Source organism: Microcebus murinus, chromosome 2 (assembly GCF_040939455.1).
Source record: "Microcebus murinus isolate Inina chromosome 2, M.murinus_Inina_mat1.0, whole genome shotgun sequence".
Taxonomy (NCBI): Eukaryota; Metazoa; Chordata; class Mammalia; order Primates; family Cheirogaleidae; genus Microcebus; species Microcebus murinus.
Genome location: NC_134105.1, coordinates 93,865,247 through 93,886,839, shown reverse-complemented (window position 1 = coordinate 93,886,839; position 21,593 = coordinate 93,865,247). Strand labels below are relative to the sequence as shown.

The 21,593-nt window shown below is 43.7% G+C and overlaps 1 protein-coding gene across 1 annotated transcript in view; it reads left to right on the top strand.

Moving 5' to 3' along the window:
* Positions 1-13,294: 13,294 nt before the first annotated feature.
* CASQ2 (calsequestrin 2) overlaps positions 13,295-21,593 on the top strand; it is a 63,584-nt gene continuing 55,285 nt past the window's right edge. Inside the window, exon 1 of the mRNA XM_076000005.1 lies at positions 13,295-13,772. Within this exon, the coding sequence (XP_075856120.1) occupies positions 13,539-13,772 (234 nt within the window). The 5' untranslated portion in view covers positions 13,295-13,538. The remainder of the gene's footprint in view (positions 13,773-21,593) is intronic.

Genomic DNA, 21,593 nt, shown 5'->3' with positions numbered 1-21,593 from the left:
AGGGTGCCACTGCAGAAGGAACCACCCATGTCCCCATGCTTCATATTGTTCATGTGTCCATGCACTCTACAGCACTGGAGAACTCTGACCACAGGACAAAATCTGACAGAAGCTTGAGCACCTTGGCTCCATCAGGCTAGTCATGTGCTGAGGATGATAATCAGGGTCTTTCAGAGAATGGGTGGCTGCTGCCACAAGGATCTAGCAAATAGGAATAGGCAGAGAGAGGAATCAAGGGGACCATATTAAAGCATAACTCAAGAAACATAAAAGAGCCAGGCATGCTGCAAATATTTGTCCTGGAATAGCTAATGAGAAAATGTTCTTTCCAATTTAAGCTTATGCCATAGCTCACGGGCCAAGAAGACAGGGCTATAAAGAGAGCTGGGCCTAGAGACACAAACCAAAACCAGTGCTCATGTACCAAGCAGGAAATGATGTGTGTCGCCTATTCTTCAGGCTCTGTGAGCAGGACTAAGTAAGAGAACTGCCACTCAAGTCACAAGGACCGAAACCCTGGGAAAAGTCCGCAGAAAGAGAATCTCGGTGAGCACATCCTGAGCTCTGTTTCAGTCTAGCTCTGGATTTTTCAACCATAGCTCTAGTGACATTTTTGTACTAGACAATTCCTTGTTGCGGGAAGTTGTCTTGTGCAATGTTGAACATTCAGTACATCACTGGCCTCTGCTCGCTAGGGGCCAATAACACCCCAACGTCCTCCCCCTGAATTGTGACTATCGAAAATGTTTCCAGGCATTGCCAAATGTCTTCTGGGAAGCAAAATTGCCCCTGCTTGAGAAGCACTGCTCTGGCCTTCAGTCTTAAGCCTCTGAAGAAGTAAAAGCACTTGCAGTAACACTTCCTGAGACTACAGCTAGGTGTGAAATACATAGACCTCTGCTAAAAATCCAACACTTACGTTGACTTATTTATATCTGTGCAGCCAAATGCCATTATTAATATTTGTCTAAAATATTTTCCCCAAGCACTTAACGGAGGCGCTTAGAGCAGTGGTTAATTACCCAGACTCTGGAGCCAGAATCCCAGCTGCTCTGACTACAGCTTTACTGCTTATTATTGTGTGACACTGGACAAAAGAACTCCACCTCTTTTCACCTCAGTTTATTTATCTGCAAACTGTCAGTAATGACAGTGACCACCTCACAAGGTATCTGTGGGGACAGACATTCACCGTTGCATGTAAGTGTGCGGCACAGCGCTAGGGACAGAGTGAGCCCTTCACGTGATCTGTTCTCGTACTTCCCAGCTGGGGGTTGTGGCAGTGCTCCCAGTGCTCATAACATTAGTGACACTACGGTTTCTTATTCAATTTTACTTTTTTTACAAGTATCTAAAATACTAACTTAAATATCTTGCCACTTAAAACTGCTGAGAGCCTCCAATTAAATATACTAGTCCACATGGTCCTTAGTGGGGTCAGATGGGCCGGCTCCTGACTCAGGCACTCAGATTGTTTCTCAGCTGCCATGGTGGTTTTGACACTTGCAGAGCTTTCAATTACCTTTCTTCTTAGCTATCATGTTGTCTAGTCTGTTCTTATAATGTGCTATTGTACAAAGACAAGAAACACAAGGAACATTGGTGTTGAAACACAAGTTAAAAGGAAGCATACAAATATTATTAATTCTGGCGGTGATCTTCATAACCTCCTTACTTTATCTGACCCGAATCCCAATTTATGCATCCAATGTCTCCAAAACATCTAAAATCAGAGTCCAAAAACTGCTATCATAATTATACAATATTTGGATTTTCATTTATAAGGAATGAGGAGATTGCTCACACTGATGATGTGTTAGTTGTCCCAAAGTGCTGACAAATGGCCTGATGCTTACACAAGTGGACACTGTGATTGCATTTCCTCATTCCTCTGACTTTGACAATGTCCTGAGTGCCATTTGGGTATTCCACCCCTTTCTGGCAGCCCAGGGCTTTCAGGGAGCTGATGCCACCAGATTCTGAGTGGTTCAGTATAAGTGCATTCCCTGGACTCTATTTCTCAGAGGTGGGCACATGACTCAATTTTAGTTTATAAGATTGGAGAATACAGTTGATGCTGGTTTCTAGGAGAAAAAAATCTCTATGCTCTCTTTCTGGAAGTAGAAGAAAAAGTATAGAGCCAAGGAATTGTTTGCAATCATCATTCAACGATCAGGCACAGCGTGGATGATGAGAGTTTAAGACAAGAGAAGGTAGAGCAGAGAGATGAAAACAGAAAACATCCTAATGTCATTGTTGAGCAGATGAATCATATTGATCCTATAGTCCTTACCCTCTCTAGTTATACGAGCTAAGCTAGCTTGCATTGGATTTGAGTTACTTGCATCCTAATATAATTTCACTGATATACCATTAGCTTTTATAATTATTTAGAAATAAACAATAAAAGTATAAAAACTAGACTACTTAAGATGAGTACAACCTCCAAGAATGAGAGTCAGCTCTTAAAAGCAGTTTTTGCCTATTTTTGCTTATATAATCCGTAGCCAAATTCTATAGACTGAATGTTTATGCATCCCTCAAATTCATATGTTATAATCTTAACCCTCAGTGTGATGGTATTTGGCGGTGGTGCCTTTAGATTAGATTATGTGGGTATAGCCCCCATAAATGGGATTAGTGCCCTTATCAAAGAGACCCCAGAGAGGTTGCTCAGCCCTTCTATCATGTGAGGATACAGAGAGAAGACACCACCTATGGACCAGGATGGAGGCCCTCACTAGACACCAAATCTGCCAGCATCTTGATCTTGGACTTCCCAACCTCCAGAACTATGAGAAATAAATTTTTGTTGTTGATAAGCTACCCTGTTTATAGTATTCTGTTAAAGTAGTTCAAATTGACTAAGACAATAATTTTCAATTCTCTAAGACTTCTGCTTCCAGCCAAAAGGTAGTAACAGGTACCAATTTACCCTCTCATCTAAAACAACAAAATAATTAAAAATAAAATAAAAATATTTGAAACAACAGTTTGCACATTAGGCAATGAGAAAGTATGATCCCTGAGAGATGGGAAGCAAATGATTTAAACTCTATGATTGTCCCAGCATCCTGCCTAGAGAGAGCTTTCAGGCAGTGGCAGAGGAAGGGTAACCAAGGCAGAGTCCTTATGTTGAAAAGATGGAGCTGAGGGTCCAGGAGACCAAGGAGACTAAAGTTCACAGGCTAGTGCATCAAGGAAGAGAAATGCACAGAGAGAGAACCTTAAAGATTGGCAGAGAGTTGCCCTCAAGCACTGAGCAAGAGTACTGATCAACGTGTGTGTTTTAAGGAAACTGCACAAGACTGGGGAAACCAGTAATCTAAAGGATTATACTGGAGGGAGGAGTGCTCACACAGAGCCAGTAATGGTTCCTGCTTCCACCAACCAGACTGAAAATGCTCATAATTCACAGGACATTGGGTAGATTTTCAGAAGAGTCTTGCCTCGATAGTGGAGAATAATTAGTCTTAGGCTAGACGGTGCCCTAGTCCTGCCAAAGAAAAATCTAAAAATTAAGACTTGAATGGATCAAAGTGTTTCCAAATAACTTAATCGCATCTCAGAACAAAGGTCAAAAAGATTTACAAAAATGAATAATACAGCATCCAATGAAGTAAAATTCACAAAGTCTGGCATCCAATCAAATACTATTAGACATTCAAAGAAGCAGAAAAATATGACTCATAATAATGAAAATTATAATAATCGAAACTAATTTAGAACTGCCGCAGATGTTAGAATTAGCAGACAAGGACATTAAAACAGTTATTATAGGCCAGGCGCAGTAGCTCATGCCTGTAATCCTAGCACTCTGGGAGGCCAAGGCGGGCGGATTGCTCAAGGTCAGGAGTTTGAAACCAGCCTGAGCAAGAGCGAGACCCCGTCTCTACTATAAATAGAACAAAATTAATTGGCCAACTAATATATATAGAAAAAATTAGCCAGGCAAGGTGGCATATGCCTGTAGTCCCAGTTACTCGGGAGGCTGAGGCAGTAGGATTGCTTGAACCCAGGAGTTTGAGGTTGCTGTGAGCTAGGCTGATGCCACGGCACTCACTCTAACCTGGGCAACAAAGCGAGACTCTGTCTAAAAAAAAAACAAAAAAAAAGTTACTATAATAGTATTCCATATGTGCAAAAATATAATTCAAGACAAGATATAAAAAAGACCCAAATCAGACTTTTAGAGATGAAAGCCATAATGTCCAAGATGAAAAATATACTACCTGGTATTAACAAAAGATTTTATGTTGAAGAAGAAAAGATTAATGAACTTGAAGACACAGCAATAGAAAATATCTCAAATGAAACAACGAGAGAACCAAAGAATTTTAGAAAATGAAAAGAATCTCAGTGAGGCAATCCCAAGTGGCTTAATATTTATATAATTGACATCCTTAACAAGGGAGGATACAGAAAAGCTATTTGAAGAAATAATGGCCAAATATTTAACAAACCTGAGGAAAACTATGAACCCATGGATCCAAGCTCAACCAGCCCCAAGCACAAGAGACATAATGAAAACTAAACCACTAAAGCAGGGCACATCAGAATCAAATTACTCAAAACTATTGATAAAAAGAAAAATTTTAAAACAGTCAACAGGAAGAGGACAAAAGAAAAGTTATATACATGGAAAAAATGTAAGGATGACAGTAATTGCTTGTAGGAAATAATGCAAACAAGATGATAGTGGAGCAATAATTCTAGGTACTAAAAGGAAAAAAATGTCAGCCTAAAACTTTTACCCAGTGAAAATATCTTTCAAAAAAAATTAAAATAAAAACATTTTCAAACAAAAAAATTTCAAAGAATCATTATCCATAGACCTGTACCATGAAAATCTTAAAGGAAGTCATTCTGGCAGAAGAAAAACAATACCAGATGGCAACCTAGATCTATACAATGCACTGTAGACAAATATTTGTAATGAATAAAGGTACAAAAATTTTAAATAAAATTTTAATAAATGAAATTCAAAAGCTTATAAGAAGGATAACACATCATGACCAAATGGGGTTTATATTAGAAATTCAAGGTTGATTTAACGTTCCACAATCAATTGATCAATTTGGTAATTTACCAAATAAACAAAATAAAAAAGAAAAACCATATGGTCATCTCAATAGATGTAGAAATTGTATTTGACAAAATTCAATATCCATTCTTTTTTAAACTATCCATTCTTAATAAAAACTCATAGACAACTAACTAGGAAAAGAAATAAACTTCCAGGCCAGGCGTGGTGGCTCACGCCTGTAACCCTAGCACTCTGGGAAGCCGAGGTGGGCAGATTGCTTGAGGTCGGGAGTTCGAAACCAGCCTGAGCGAGACCCCGTCTCTACTAAAAATAGAAAGAAATTAATTGATCAACTAAAAATATAGATACAAAAAATTAACCGGGCATGGTGGTGCATGCCTTTAGTCCCAGCTACTTGGGAGGCTGAGGCAGGAGGATCGCTTGAGCCCAGGAGTTTGAGGTTGATGTGAACTAGGCTAAAACCACGGCACTCACTCTAGCCAGGGCAACAAAGTGAGACTCTGTCTCAAAAAAAAAAAAAAAAAAAAAGAAGTAAACTTCCTCAGCCCAACAAAGGGCATTTCCAGCTACCACCATGCCTAGTGTTGAAACACTGAACTCTTTTCCCCTCAGATCAGGAACAAGGCAAAGATGTCTACTCTCACCATGTCTATTCAGCAATGAATGGATGTTCCAGTCAGTGCAATAAGGCAAACAAACAAGCAAACAAAAAAGGTATTCAAATTTTAAGTAAGGAAATCAAAAGGTCTTTATTTGCAGATGTCATAAAGTCTATGTAGAAGATCCAATGGAATCTACAAAACAATTTCTAGAACAAATAAATGAATTTAGCACATTGACAGGATATAAGATCAATATATAAAAATCAATTGTATTTCTATGTATTGTCAGCAAATGGAAATACAAATTTTTTAATTTATCATTTTTAAAAGTATCAAAAATATGAAATACTTAAAGATGAAATCTGATGAAAGATGTGTGACCTATACAGTGAAATGTATAAGATTTTGCTGAAAGAAATTAAAGACTTAAATTTATGGAGAGATGTACTGTGTTCATGTTTCCAAAGACTCACTATTGCAAAGATATCGATTCTCCTCAAACAAAATCCCAACAGATATATATATACTTTTTAGATCTTGATGAATGGATGAAGTTCATGTGGAAATGCAAAGGATCTAGAATAGCCAAAACAACTTGAAATAGAAGAACAATGGTGGAGGACTACCACTACCTGATTTTGAGATTTTCAAAGCTACAGTAATCAAAACTTTGTGGTATTGACGTTTAAAAAGATAAATAGATCAAAGAGACAAAATAGAGAGGCCAGAAATAGACCTACAGATATATGGATAACCAATTTTTGACAAAGATGTAAAGGCGATTTGGTGGAGACGTTCAGTCTTTTCCAGAAATGGTACAAAAACAATTGGCTATCCATATGAAAAAGAAACACTTTTTATTCATACTTCACCCTATATTAACTAAAATGAATCACAGACCTAAATTTAATGTTCATAATAGTTTTTTATGTGAAAATAACTCAAATTTCCACTAATGGAATGGATAAACAAATTGTGTATGTCGATACAATGTAATTCTAGTTAGTGATAAAAATGAATGGACTAGTAATATATGCAACAATATTGAGTCTCAAAATAATTATGTGAAGTGAAAGAAGCCAGAGCTCGCCAAAAAAGTAGGTAATGTATGCTAGCTGATAGTGACAAAAAAGATCAGAGGCTGCCTAGGGACTGGGGTTGGGGGTAGGGAGGAGAATGGATTATAATAGGACTCGAGAATCTAGTGGGCAGTGGATATATTCACTATCTTGATTGTGGTGATGGCTTCATGGGTGTACGCATATGTCAAAACATCAAATTTTACACTTCAAATATGTGTAGTTTATTGTATGTCAATTATATCTCAATTTATTTATTTATTTATTTTTTTAAATTTTTTTTTTCTTCCGCGCGGGGGGTATATCTCAATTTAAATCATAAATTTTAAAAGGAAAAATTATAACCTTTCTTTCTTACATATATATTTGCTTCCAAAACCAATATTCTATTTAAACATTTGCTGACGAATCAATCTTTCTCTTGCATAATTATTTTAATTAAATTAAACAGAATGAATCATTGATAAACTGGCAAATTGAAATTTATCTTTATTCTGTATTAATGATTATTATTAGCAATGATAGTAAAACCAAACTTTGTAATAGAGCCTGGAATATGTCAAGCTAAAGATATTTGAAAATCAATTCTTTTTAAATATATGATGCAAGAATGACAACTTTTTTTTAATTCCTAAGGGGAGGCATTGTGAGATTGTGTATTACTATAAAAAGGGAAGTCAAGGAGGCAGGGGACTACGGATCCAGATTATTTTAGAGGTCCTGAGAGGTGTGAAGAGACTTGCCCGAAGAGAGACACATGTCCCAACTTTGAGTGAGGATCACAGGAACCCCAAATGTAAAAGGGCCTGATCAACTATACTGCGCCGACCTGCTCTCTCATCTGTTCCGGGCAGGCAAGGAGGCTAGACAAAGATAGAGATTATTCTTACAGGTAAAACAGCTGGGACCATACGATGGGCACCTTTTCTTCACCCTGGGAGTCAGATTTCACTGTGTCACCCTCTGTGTCAGTTCCCTCTTGCCGTTGTAACAGATTAGCACAGACTTTGTGGTTACAGCAACACAAATGTGTGATCTCACAGTCAAGGCAGGACCACGCTTCTGCTGGAGGTTCTGGGTGGAACCCCTGCCCTGCCTCTTCCCCCTGGGAGAGGCTGCCTGAGCTCCTCGGCTGCTGGCCCTGCGTCCCTCCAACCCCGCCTCCACCCTCCTGTCTTCCACTCTCACTCTGGTCCGCCTGCCTCTTTCACGAGGACCCCTGTGATTACATGGGGCCCACTAGGACAAACAGGATCATCTTCCCATCTCAAGATGCTCATCACAATCACATCTGCAAAGTCCCTTTTGCCACCATCGAAAGTAACGTAGTGACGGCCTGCGAGGATTAGACCTGGACATCCAGGTGGGGGAGGGAGGATTATCCTGCCTACCATGCCTTCCATTTGGACACTTTGATGTGACCTCAAAATTCAGGCTTTTTTTCTGTTCCTTTCCTGCTATCCCTAGGAAGTCTGTATTTTCCCTCTAGCTCTAGGACAAATTGCCCTTAAACTTTCCATGTATCTGTTCTTGTCCACTTTATCTTCTGAATGAAATTCCTCATTTTCTTTCTTTCCTTTCCTTTAAACTATTCCTCTTGTTCCTCCTGTTAACATACCTGGTTTCCCTTTATTTCCTTGTCCTGGAGATTCTGTGTCATCTGTTTTTCCATTTTCTCTGGAGGAGACAGAGAAGGCTCCCCTCCCTCAGCAGAGAAGTCTGGGGTCATAACAAGCAAGACAGGCCGGGTTCAAATCCGGGCTCTGCAAATCAGCTGGGTGGCTTGGGCACACTACTTGACCTTGCTTAGGAGCCTCAGTTTCCTCATCTGGGAAAATGAAAGGAATAATACCCAGCTTGAGGAAATTGAAGTGAGATGATGCATAAAATGTCATGACTGGCTTATAGCAAGCATTGAAAACATTAGTTCCTTTCTCCCTTCCTCCTATACACACAGAAAGCAAAGGAGGTGATCTGGTGTATGGCTAAAAACCAAACCCTACCCCTGATTGAGGAGTCTCACGTTGTGGGCAGCGGCTGTTGTTCTGGGGCAATGACTGCTTGTCAAAGTGACCTTGTGAGCTCCCTGAGAGAGCCTTCTAGCTGGTGGTCACAGGTGGTGGAGACACAGGGGCTCGTCTGCTGGGTTCAAACCTCAGCTCTGTTATTACTAGCCATGTGAGCCTAGGCAAGTTACTTAACCTCTCCGTGCCTCAGTTTACCCATCTGTTAAGTGGCGATCTTAAAATTACCAACCTCATAAGGTTGTTAAGAGGAATGAATGCATTACATTCATAAATACTTAATATAGGTCCTGCCACAAAGTAATGCTAAAAATTTATTTAACAAATATTTACTGAGAGCTACTCTAGGCACCTGGCTGGTTGTGAGGAATACTAGGAACAGATGCTGTCCCTGCTCCAACAAGGCTCAGTTGAGCTGGTGGGAGAGGGAGGGGTGTTTCCAAGGAGAAGCACAGTGTGTTCCAGGGTGTGAATGTCAGCCCCTGGTCTACACTGAGGACCGCCCTGGGGAAGTGATATTTGTCAAAACCTGGAATTGTATTGGTGGAGCTTTAAGGTTCTTTGTCAAGCTAGCACTGATCTCTTTCTGCTTGGATTTAAGAATTTCCTAATGCTGGAAGGTGAGTGGCCTGTGGCCACCTGATACTGAGAGTTAAGAGAAAAGAAGGGCCTTGGGTTGCTAGCAGGCCAGTGCGACCTGCCCAGAGGATGCCGGAGGCTGCAGAGCCCAGGGCTGTAGACACGAGCATTTCTGCACACTCTATCCCAGGCCAACTCGCTGCCCTTCTCTGGCCAGTGGCCCGGCAGAACGGGAGCAAAGAAAGATGCCATATTCTCTTTTGTCCACTGGGTGGAGTATTTTAGCCAGAGAAGGGACCTTTGAAGGCTGTGACACGGTAGATCTTCACCCTGGAGAAGAGGCAAGCTTGGACTGGTCAAGAGTCACACCTATCAAAACCCTCCTCCGCGGGTGACACTCGCCAGACTGCCTCAGACCTGTGGGCTGTGCCCAGGCCTATCCTGGTAAAAAAAAAAAAAAAATTTCCTAACAGATTTTAAATTTTGGGGGTCAGAAAGGGCCATAGGAGATCAGTGAGTCTGACCCTCTTTCACAAACTGGAAATGTGGGGCCCGCGGGTGAGGGGACCCGACTCAGGTCAGACCGGTAGGCAGAACCAGGTCTCCTGACTTCGTGGGCGCGGTTCTCCCACTTGGAGCCGCCTCAGAGGCGCTTAGATAGGAAACTGCAGACGTTCAAATGTAGGCGTGGGCACGTATGTGTTATTCCTACATAAAGTAGTCTGAGAGAAAATTAAAGAGGTGGATAAAACTTCTTCTAGCCTCATCTCCCCCTCCCCGCAAGCTGGTGAAGTGCCCTTAGGCCTTGAGAATGGGGCGTCCACCTCTTCCCCCTCCCCAGGTCTCCTCCCTCAGCAGCCTGCTCCTGCCTCTCCCCTTCCCCAGGCTTCTCCCCATGCTCCCCCACCCCCTGCCACTGGCTCTCTCCTCGCCTTCTCAGTTCTTGAGAGCGCCTGCCTCTGCTCAACGTCATCTCGCACACGCATGCACGCACGCGCACGCGCACACGCATTTTGTTTTTGACTCACGTCTGCCTCCCTTCTCGCATGCATGCTGGGTGAGTTCAGGTTTGCAGTGTATCCGTCCCCAGTACCCAGAGTGTGTATGGTAAGTAGAAGATGCTCCATAAAAATGTGTTTAATTGACAAATAAATGAAAGCCCATGGCTTCAACTCCCGATTCTCTGTAAAATGGATTAGTGTGAAGATCAAATTAAATACTATATGCAAGATCGTTCTGCCACCTGTCCAGAATAAACAAATGAAAGGGACTAGGTTAGATTAGGGGTTCTAGGTGGCACCCACTCACGCAGTGAAGGCCTGGAAAAGGTTAACAAATCAAGGGGCCTATGCCATATATTGTGACAATTAACATTCCTTTGCATTGATTTGTTTATTTTGTTTTACCCCTTCTTGTTCAAAAAACAAAACAAAGAGTGCTTGCTAATAGTACATAAAAACACACATATTTTAGCACAACCACATAAACCAGAGGCGTGCATGACACACCGGCTTGGGCTGCAGCTAAACCTGGAATAAAAAGGCTGATTTGCAGGGTGCAAGGTTGACTTAGAAATGTGTGCAGCATTCCTTCTTTACAAAATAAATAAATTAAAATTACTAAGCAATAAAGCAGAAGAAAAACAAAAATAGGGAAATAAAAGGCAAGCAAAAATAAGGCCGGTACATTAAATGTGAGCCATGAAAACCCACCGCTTCCCGACAGTGGGACACAAATTTAGACGCTCATATCTACTTCAGATGCATGGGAAACTTGATCCCTGCAGCATATAGCAGGGGCTGGGTGTCCTCAGGGCTGGGCTGCCTGGCCCCAAATACAGTCCACAGTCTAGGGACAGAAACTTTCCACAGCTGGGGCTTTTGGTTGTAAGCCATACTTTAGGGCTAACCTAAATTTTAAAACATTACCCCTTTGCCCTGGTAGTTTTATCAATTGTAGGAAATTCAAAGACTCTGACTTTTAATATCTCCCAGTTTTTCAATATCAGGTAAAAAAAAAATTTTGTTTTTTAAAACCACTTATATATTAAGAAAAGTAGAGCAAATTCTAAATAAAGGTAACCCAATGAGGTTGAGACAACTGGGAACGGTTTTGGGAGGCTGACCTCGAAAAGACAAGACATACATTGTTTCACTCAGAAATCTATTTTCCCCCTAAATGTTCTAAAGAAAGCAGAGCTCTTGCATGCTTGCCAATGACCTGGAAAGCTCAGTGCTCGTCAGAGTAGTTATTCTTGGCTCCATCTTTAAAAAACACAGAAACTATACCATGAGAGAGAACGGAACACTGTCCAGGGTCTCACGGAGCGGCCCCGAGGCCCTGGCTTCCTGGACGTGAACGTGCAGGGTTGAGTCAACCCCTCAGCCACGACTCTCGGCACAAGGCCCTCTGGCTGCAGTGGGGGCCTGGCCTCACTCAGAGAGGCCGCCCAGCTGTTCTTTCCCTTCTAGCCCTTATGAAAGTGGAAAGTGGCAGAGTCCTATTTCCAAGGCTGACTTTACGACTGAAGGAAGACGCAAACTTGGCCAGAATCATGAGGGCCACAGACTCCTCTGAAGAGTGGAAAGACATGACTGGACCATTGTTTGACCAGATGGTCGGGGAGCCGCTTAAGAAAAGGGGTGTCTGCAGGGGAATCGCCCAGGGTCAGAGGCAAAGCGAGCGGGGCAGCGGCCTCGGAGGCGAGGGGGAACCCTTGCGCTGGCGGCCAGTGGCTCTGCAGCCTCAGCTGAGCAGCTGCTCTCTCCGAACCTCAGTTAGCTCCGCTGTGAAATGAGCACTGATCACTCTGCCCAAACCTGCTGGATTCAAGGAGAAAATGGACAGGAAAGGGTTAACGGACCATTGATATTAGATGCCGACAAATAATTATCATAGTAACCAATATCCCGCCACCTCCAGTGAGAATGAAGTAAGTACAATAGCTACTGTTTTTAAGCACCTACTTTGTGCCGTGTTCTTCCATCTAGATGTTCCAGATCTTACAATCATCACCATTTTGCACAGGAGGAAACAGAAAATCAGAGAGGGCGAGTGACCCTCCAAAGTTCATCAGCTCTTAAACAGCAGAGCGGGGATTTGAACTCTGACCTGTCTGGCTCCAGGGCCCTCTACACCAGTCTGTCCAAATGAAGATGAAAGGGGCAACATGATATATGTTGGGGGTGAATATAAAAACAAGACATATGACAGGGATGATAACAGAAAACCCAAGAGGGTTTCTGAGGGAGACTATTGAGTGTTGCTTTATTTAATTTTAAAATGAGGACAGGTTCTCCTGGCAGCCGCAGGGTTCAGCTGTGGGCAGGGACAGTAGGAAAGGAGCTGAGACCCAGGTGGGCAGGGGACCCAGGTGGGCCTCTGTGTGCAGGGCTGGTGGGAAAGGGTGTCCCTGCATCCCTCGCCCAGTGGCCGGCAGAGGGTTTCTGAGAAGAGAGGAGGGGGGCAGGGACAGACAGGGGCAGAAGGTGAAGTCCACCGTCTTGGGGCTCTGTTTTGTTCCGTGTCGCGGTGGTGGCAGGGCATGGGCAGACTGCCAGGAGGGGACAGGCTGAATTACCTCCCTGGAGTCATTAAACAACTCGATAATGTGTGAGGGGCATTCTGTGTGTTCCAGCCTCTCCCTTTGCTTATTGGTACCGTAGACCCTTATCTCCCTCTCCTCTCATTTTTCTTCCTCCCTCTTGAGTTTCTCTCTCTCCTTTGACCTCTCTGGCCTCCTTAGTTCACGTGTGCACATCCTCTGTTTCCTCCTGCCTCCTCCCTCTCCGCCACCCTGGCAGACCGTATCAGCGAATCCCTCAACAGCGTCATATCTAACTTTTTATTCATTGCATGATTTATTTTTAGCTTGAAACAACTGCATCCTAAAAATGGAGTTCCTAATGAGACAGGGGCTGGGCAGAGCTATGTAAGGTATCTGGGGCTTGGCCTGCCAGCCTCCCTAGCCTGGCTCCCATTCTACGAGTGTGTGTGTGTGTGTGTGTGTGAGATCCTCCGCTCTTTGTCCTGAGCTAGCTGGACCCAAGGAGGTGAAGTGTCACTCCTTGGCCCCAGGAAGGGCACAGAAGAGAGACCAAATCAGCCTTTTTGCTCCCTACTCAGCTCAACAAGACCTCCGAGAATCTTCTGTCCTCTCTCCTGCACGTATAGTGTTTTGGGGAACAAGAAACAAAACTTTTCCCAAATGAAGAGAACTCACCTGTTTGTTGTGGGGGTCTATCTGCTGTCCTCTTGCAGGGCAGAAGAGGGGCTTAACTTCCCCACGTATGATGGGAAGGACCGAGTCGTAAGTCTTTCTGAGAAGAACTTCAAGCAGATTTTGAAGAAATACGACGTGCTCTGCCTCTACTACCATGAGCCGGTGTCTTCAGATAAAGTCTCGCAGAAACAGTTCCAGCTGAAAGAAATTGTGCTCGAGGTAAGTGGGCAAAGGAGCACGCTGGCCACGTGTGGGTGAGTGTGGGTGTCAGGCTGTGTCTTCGGCCAAGGTGTGGGACGTGGGAATGAGGGCGCAGACAGTACAAACTGAGGTCTGCTGCATTCTGGTCTCCCCCGCAAATCAGAAGATGTTCTTGTTGCAAAGCTGGGATGTGTGAACAATGAGGGGTGGCTCCCCTGTCTAAATGGAGAGAACTGAACCTGTTGCACAGTGAGGGCCTGATTTAAAGTCTTTCATATCATGCTCCTGTGGAGTTTTCAAGAGCCCTTTTCCCAGCCGCTGTTTGGGGGAGAGAAAGTTAAAACTATTGTTAAAACTCTCAGGTGGAATGAAATTCAAGGATCCCGTGTGTGGTTTCATTCAGTGCCATGTCCCACTCTGGCTCCCTTGAGCTGCCCCGTCATTCTGGAGAAACCAGGGTCATTTGACCTTGCCTTTCTTCATGGAGCAGATTTGCTTCTCCTGTGACTTGCCTTCAGTCAGCATCACAGATATAGTTGTGTGGAGATCTGAGCTGCATATTCATTAAAGGGATTTTTTTTTCCCCCTCGGAAAGTTCTTGGTGCGCGTTTAGGGCCAATGCTGAAGTCAGTTCTTATTTTATCTGCATTACATGGCCTGTGTGTAACCTGGCACCAGGGCCCATTTTCTAGTGCTCTGCAAGTGCCTCAGAAACTGTTCCTGCAGCTCCTCCTGGACAGCTCAAGAGCACTTACACTGCAGGACACCTGAGTGCCAAGAATCCTCGTGGGCACTAAGACTTCTCATCAGTGCCCATGCCCAGCCTAGGCGCAAATCTGTGAAAAAGGCTATCTGAGAATTGCAGTCTATTAACCAGCACGATCAGAGAACTCAGGTTAAATAGCTTGATTAACAGTATTGCCATATAAAACCCATGTGGATTTGAATTAAAAAATATTCACTGTAATAAAATGCAGCAAAACTGTCCTCAGTATATCAAAACTATCTTTGATGATTTAGAAAGCACTTCAGAATCCTAAAGTGTCTTCTGATCAGCATACAAACACACACTTACTGTCACAGAATTTTTATATGGTGGTGTGGTTATGACAGAGAGCTCTGGTTGACAAATGCTAAGCACTTAAAAAATGTCACTACTATCATTATGTTTTTCCTCAAGTTCCACCCTGAGGGCTGAATGTGGACGTTCGGTTCCCTCTGCGGGTTGCAAGAGAAGAGGAAGCAGGGACGGTTGTTAGGTCTTTGCACTACAGAAATGAGAACATCACAGGCTGGGAAAGAACAAGACACAGAGCGTAGCTGCTGCTTGGCCCATGAACTCAATGCTTACGCTACCATTTCATCTCAAAGTGCCATAGTCAATTATTGAGAGACATTTTTGTGAACATGTTAATTGAAGGCATAAGAATTCTCCTGTATATGCCCCACACTGTTCAATTAGCCTGTAACTCAGAATGCCTTTGGGTGGCCAGTGTAGGCGGTGACAGCCATTTCTGGTTCCCCATCATATTTTTTTAAAGGAGGAAATAAGTATGTGTATCTGTCCTAAGTATATACCTTCCCGAGACTAAGTTCTGGGCCCTCAAGCAAAATCATAAGAAGGGACTTTGCCTGGGTTCCCAATCCCTCCAGACACCTTGGATCCAAGCACGCCCTTTCCTGAGTGGGCACCAGCCAGGCTGAGACCAAAGGGGGAAGCTCTGCATCTGCTAGCCCGATGCCCCTCAGGCTCCTAATGCTGGGGTGGGGCGTCATTAGGGGGAAAAGTACTTAGAACTTAGAGTCAGAAGATCTGGATTTAAGTTCTGGCTTTGCTTCTACTAGACACATGACACAAGGCAGGTTATTTAATTTCTTATCTATAAATACAAAAAAATTAATAACTATCATATAAACTTAAAGGATGATCAAATAACTACAATGGATATTTATTGAATGCTTACTTGTGCAGGGACTGTATATGTTAGCTTGTTTAATCCTTACAATAACTCTATAAAGTAGGTACAAATACTATCCCCATTTTATAAATGGGGAAACTGAGGTAGGGAGGCTGAGTTGCTCAGGGCCACACAGCTAGTGCAGGTGAAGGCAGTCCTTAGTCCCTACACTGCACTACTCTTGGAGTCAGTGAGATAGTGCACAGGGAGCTGCTGAATACCCTGTTCGATATTCTTTCTAGAGTCTTCCTTAGATTTGCTCAGGCTATGGGCCTGGGCCTGGTGGTGCCAGCTGTGTCACCAACAGGGCTGAGAGGCACATAGCCCTGGCGGCACTGCTCTTGCAAAAGCCCAAGCCAGGGAGGAGGCCTGGGCTCTGTTGGTGAGGGTGGGAGAGGGCTGGGCCTACGTTGAGATACCAGTCAGGTGCAGGCTTTACTTCACAGTATCCAGGACAAAAAGGGGTTCTGGGAATTCCGTGAGTGGAAAGAGAGAATAGATATGAGCCTTTAAGTTTTATTTGTGGTCAGAACAATTATTTTGTCCTCTTAATCTCCTGGACTCCAAATTTGCACTAAGAAAAATATTCTGCCGGCTCCAGGGCTATGGCTGTTAGGTGAGTGGAGGGAAAAGAGAAGGCAGCCCTCGGTGCACACCCGCGGGTGGTGTGGCCTGCACACGGCCCCACAGCTGCGGGAGTCAAGTCGGGCTGCCCACCTCCTAGCAGCTTAGGAAGGTGGCTTCCCACGCAGTTTACTGCAACCCACTATGACCCTAGCACACACAGACACACACACAGCTGAAACAAAATTTCATGGGACGATACGTATTATTATTGCTTGGCGAATAATTGGGTTTTTAAACAATTCCTTCCTCTTCTACTTTTATTCTCTTCTGCTCTATTCTATTTCACTTAAAAAGTTGATCTCAACCTAGTAAGTTGATTTCACTCTCCAATGATGAGTCATCACCGCCAGGTTGAAGAATCTGAGGAATTTTTAGGGATTAGAAGCTTATAACTCTTCACACAAGAGCTACCCCATTCTGAGAACACTCCAAAGGCACTGTGGTCATCATGTATATTTTATCTGTATCTCTAAGGGGTGTCAATAAGTAGACCCAGAAACAGCCCATCCACGGGGCAGGGAGGTCACCATCTGATGAGGAGCCTTGAAATGCTGTGCAGTTATTACGTTGGGCCCCGCGACAGATGCTGTAGCTACAGAGAAAATGAGACATGCCAGTGGCTCACAGCCTAGTACAGAAGAAGACATGCAAACAAAAAGCTACAATGGGGTCAGTGTGACAACAGAGCAATGTATACGTTTCTCTGGGAGTGCAGAGGGAAGAGGACCGGCCAGCACTGGTTTGTGAAACAAGTAGGAATTTACCAGGCAAAGTAGAAAGAGCAGGGGAGGGAATTGTAAAAGCAAAGATTCTGATAGTTCTCAAATATTTTTCCATCCCCTAGCTTTTTCCTAAAATTTGGCCAGGAGGGCCTCATTCCTTCAGGATAAGATTGTTATTCCTACTTAGTGAAGTCCCTCAGGGAGAGGTAGTCCTTTAAGATGTTGCCAATCACTTACATCCCATATGCCCGAGTCTAAGTGAGTCATAAAAACAGGGTTTGACAAGGGGAAGAGGAGAAGAGAGAGAATATAAGGTCACTAAAAGCTTAGCAGGAAAAGGGCAAGTAAAATGACACCAGGAGGCACCAAGCTCAGTCTTTGCTCTCCAGGCTGGCCAGGGTCTAGCTCTGGGGGGCCCAGGGGTGGGTGCTGGGTCCATAGCTCTGTGCAGATGTTCTATACATGCTTGTTAAGTGAGTGAAGGAATGAATGAAACGTTGGGGCTCAAAGGACCTTGGCACTCATCAAGATTGCTCTGGGATCCCTCATTTCATAGATGGAGCCTTGGCTTAAACAGCTGGTGATCCTGATTCCTGGTTGGGCACTCTTCATCAACAAAATAGCACATACTCATTCAGAAAGTTCAGAATATGTGGAAAAGGATAAAAAAAGACAATAAAAATCCCACCCCCAAATAAGCACGGTTCATGTTGTGATAGATTTCTTTCCGGTATGTTTTTCCTATACATAAACATACATTTTTCAATTGGGATTATACCATTTATGCAGTTTTCTTTCCTGTTTTTTTTTTCATTTCCATATATTGTATTTCCATGTCATTAAATAACTTTATATTCTTTGTAAACATAATATTAATGCCAGCATAGTATTCCACTATATCACCGTACATATTTAAAAAATATTTTCCCTATTTTGGAGTCCTGACACAATTTTCTGGGATTTTAAAATCTTTGTCTATTTAGGTTTTTTCCTTTTTAGTTTTTGAGACAGGGTCTTGCTCTGTTGCCCAGGCTGGAGTGCAGTGCCATCATTGTAGCTTACTGCTGCCTCCAACTCCGGGGCTCAAGCAATCCTTCTACCTCAGTAGTCCCAAGTGGCTGGGACTACAGGTATGTGCCACCACCCCAGCTAATTTTTCTTATTTTTTGTAGAGATGGAGTCTCGCTGTGTTGCCCAGGCTGGTCTCAAAACTCCTGGCTTCAGCGATCCTCCTGCCTTGGCCTTCCAAAGAGCTGGGATGACAGGTGTGTGTGAGCCACTGCACACTGTACCTGGCCTCTGCTTAGATTGTCATTGTTGTTTTAATGAACACTTCTTTGACTTCTGGCTAGACTGATATTTTTTTCCTTAAAATTATTTGCCACTTACATATTTTTTTCTTCCATGAATTATTTTTCTTTGCCTTTTCTCATTTTTCCATCAGTGTGTCAGCACAAATTATGAAGGGAGTTGCCATTTTGTATGCTGTGTTGCCATTTTGTATGCTGTGTCTTGCAGCTTCAGCCAAGACAGTAAATTTAGTCACAGCACAGTGCCCAACTCCTGCTAGCATTGGAGGACGCAGAGACAGAGAGGAGGACACAGCCGTGAATTCAGTTTCCCCTTGCTCCTGTGTTTGCTGCTTCCACTTTCACCTCGAAATTGCTGTGTGAGCTGTTGCTCCTATCTTGTTCTATAAATTGCCAGAGGAAGCCCTTCCACAGCACCATCTTCCCTGAGGTTAAAATGTTAGAGGGATGGCATGCTCTAACTCAGGCTTCCGAATCTGGGAGACCTGGCTCCTTGTTTGTAGAGGGGAGATGGCTGTGTTGTTGCAAGGGCTGAATGAGGCAGCACTGCAAGAGCGCCGCTTCCGGTACCTAGAAGGTACCAGATGGGGCCCCACCCTAACAGACGCTGGCTCCTTTCAGCCCACACTCCCCTCCGCAGCCAGGATTTCCAGCACAGCACAACCTAACCCCATCCGTTTACAGACTAGGCAACCAGGCCTCGGGGGGCTCAAGACCGGGAACACAATGCCCCGTATTGCTTATTCACAGCCAGCTGAGCCCTGCAGAGGAGTGACTTGCCCGGGGTCACACTCTCGAGGTCCTCTCTGTTCTGCAGGGCTTCGCTGCACCTGTACTGTGTACAGTCAGCAACCTGGTCAGCACCACTTATTAATTCAGGCTCCTCCCCGTTCTCATGTTGTCTCACTTCCTAGGAGAGGTGCTTCTAGTTTCCTTCTAATTCCTCTTCTATTAACATCATAACTTGCTCATTCTCCCCATGGAGACACGTTGGGTTTCTCCCTCTAGATCGGAAGCCTCCTGAGAGCCACTGAATTCAAAGTAAACTTGGTCATAGGGGAAGCAAAAAAGAAAGTAAAAAACAGACAAAAAAAAAAGCGGAAACAAGTTTACATTGGGCAAAATTCAAGGAATTGCTTGTGAATAAAAAACACGATGGAATGAATGAACCTGTCATGCGGCAATGTGGCAGGAGTCCCTGCTGGCAGAGTGTGGGCAGCAGAGTGTCCCAGATGTGAGTTCCGAGCTCCCCGCACGTGGCATTCCCATTCTGCCCATCACCTAAGCTGGGATGGGGGGGTCACCAGCCCTCCCCTCCCCCTCTGGCCTCCACAGGAGTCTCATTCCTGACTCCAAGGCCCTTATGCTGTCCTGTCCTCTACGCCACTCCACTGCTAGGAAGCCAGCATCCCGAACTGAAAAGAAAGGCAGGAAAGGGAAAAAGCCTTTTACTGGTGAACTTCACACTTAGACACAATTTTATAGCCACTTAAACCTTCTCTAGAAGGAAAGGATAAAAAAACACACAGGGACCTCAGCGCTCTGTTTTAGGGTCTCTGGGCCCTTTTCACTTCACAGTCACACACTTGACATGCAAAGTCAATGCCGTCAACTGTGTATGTGTGTTTTAGGTGGCGGGTGGGGGTAGGAGACAAGGGGTGCAACTAAGTAGCCCAACCTGTAACCAGCATGCATTTATTGAGTTAGGGGAAGCTATGGGAGATTTTTTTCAGGCAAGTTAGTGAATGTTTCAGGACATGAAAATAAATACTATGAATCCCTGAATAGACACTCAATAATCTTTGCATGAATGAATGAAAGAATGAATGATGAATGAGCAATGCTTTCCACATTGTGAACAGTAGTGACTTGTTCATTTGTTTAGGGTGAACTGGGTCTCTCAGACTGGCAGGCAATCTGGTGTCTCAGCACAAAAACAGCAACATCATCTCGGTAGTTGAACACCAGGCTGACCTGCTGCTCCCGTTGTTTTTCAACAGGCCACAGCTAGAGTTCAAGGTCTGAGGCTGCTCCTCAGTGCCCCTCGCTGGGGTCCTTGTGCTTAAGAAAGTCTCGATTTAGCTCACCACATAGAATCTGTGAGGACATTCTGCTGCCATCCACACACACCCTGTCCAAGGGCTCCATTCCAAGCTTTCTTGGATATTAAATGTCAGGACCACTACCTAAAAAATATTGGAAATGGCCTATCCACTGGGAATAAGAGTGCTGTTATGACCACTTTTCCGGTGCTGGTATACAGGTTACTTTCCGATAATTGTTAGGTGGTGATTCTAGCACAGGTTATCCATTAGGCCCTGCAGAGGAGACAGAGACTGGCTCCATCACCCGTGGCAGAATCAATCATCAGAATCCTGTGCAATGTAGGCCTCTAGCTTCTGCAGCTATTTGGTGGATCTCTTGATGTCACTTCTCTCAGTCTGCTAAGGTCCCTAACAGACTGAGCTCCCTTCTTTGTTCAGTTCTCAGGCTCCTAATTGATCTGTATGTGAGAGAAAAGTAACTTTTAGCTGGGAGTGACTGCAGACTTTTCAGACTCTGCCATGTGCCCAGCATTGTTGAGGCGACTCGTGTGCACTCTAAGAACACTGCCATCCTCACCGTGCCAACCCCAGATAAGGTAGCAGTACTTGGGAGCAGCAGACAATTGGATTCAGGCATCTGAACTTCTCTTCCATTTATCCATTATCTGATGCTGGGCAAGTCACAGAGATTCACCTCATTCCATTCATGTATATAATCCATATATAAAAGCATCGATAAAATCAACCATGTAATTTCTACCTCAATGACTTAAGAGAATTAGATGAAAGCAGGTAAATAAGAATGTCTTATAAAATTATAAGAATCTGTACAAGAGTCAGGTATTATTTTTGTTATGTCAGTTACTATTGAAGAAATTCTTCTATGTAGAATGACTAATTAAGTGTTTGGAAATAGCTGGTGCTTACTGAGGTGCTTTCCCTTCCCCTGTCACTTGAGTTTTTGTACATGTTTTTAGCCAACTGCAGTAGTTCTTAACTTTGGTTACATACATACTTTGGTCACCTAAAGAGTTTGCAAAAATATTGATGCCTGGACCTCATCTCCCCCAGATACTAGTTTAACTGGTCATTGAATGAGGGGGGTGATGTCTAGACACTATAATTTTTACAAGCTCACTGGGCAGTCCTAATGTGCAGCTAAGTTTGAAGACCACTT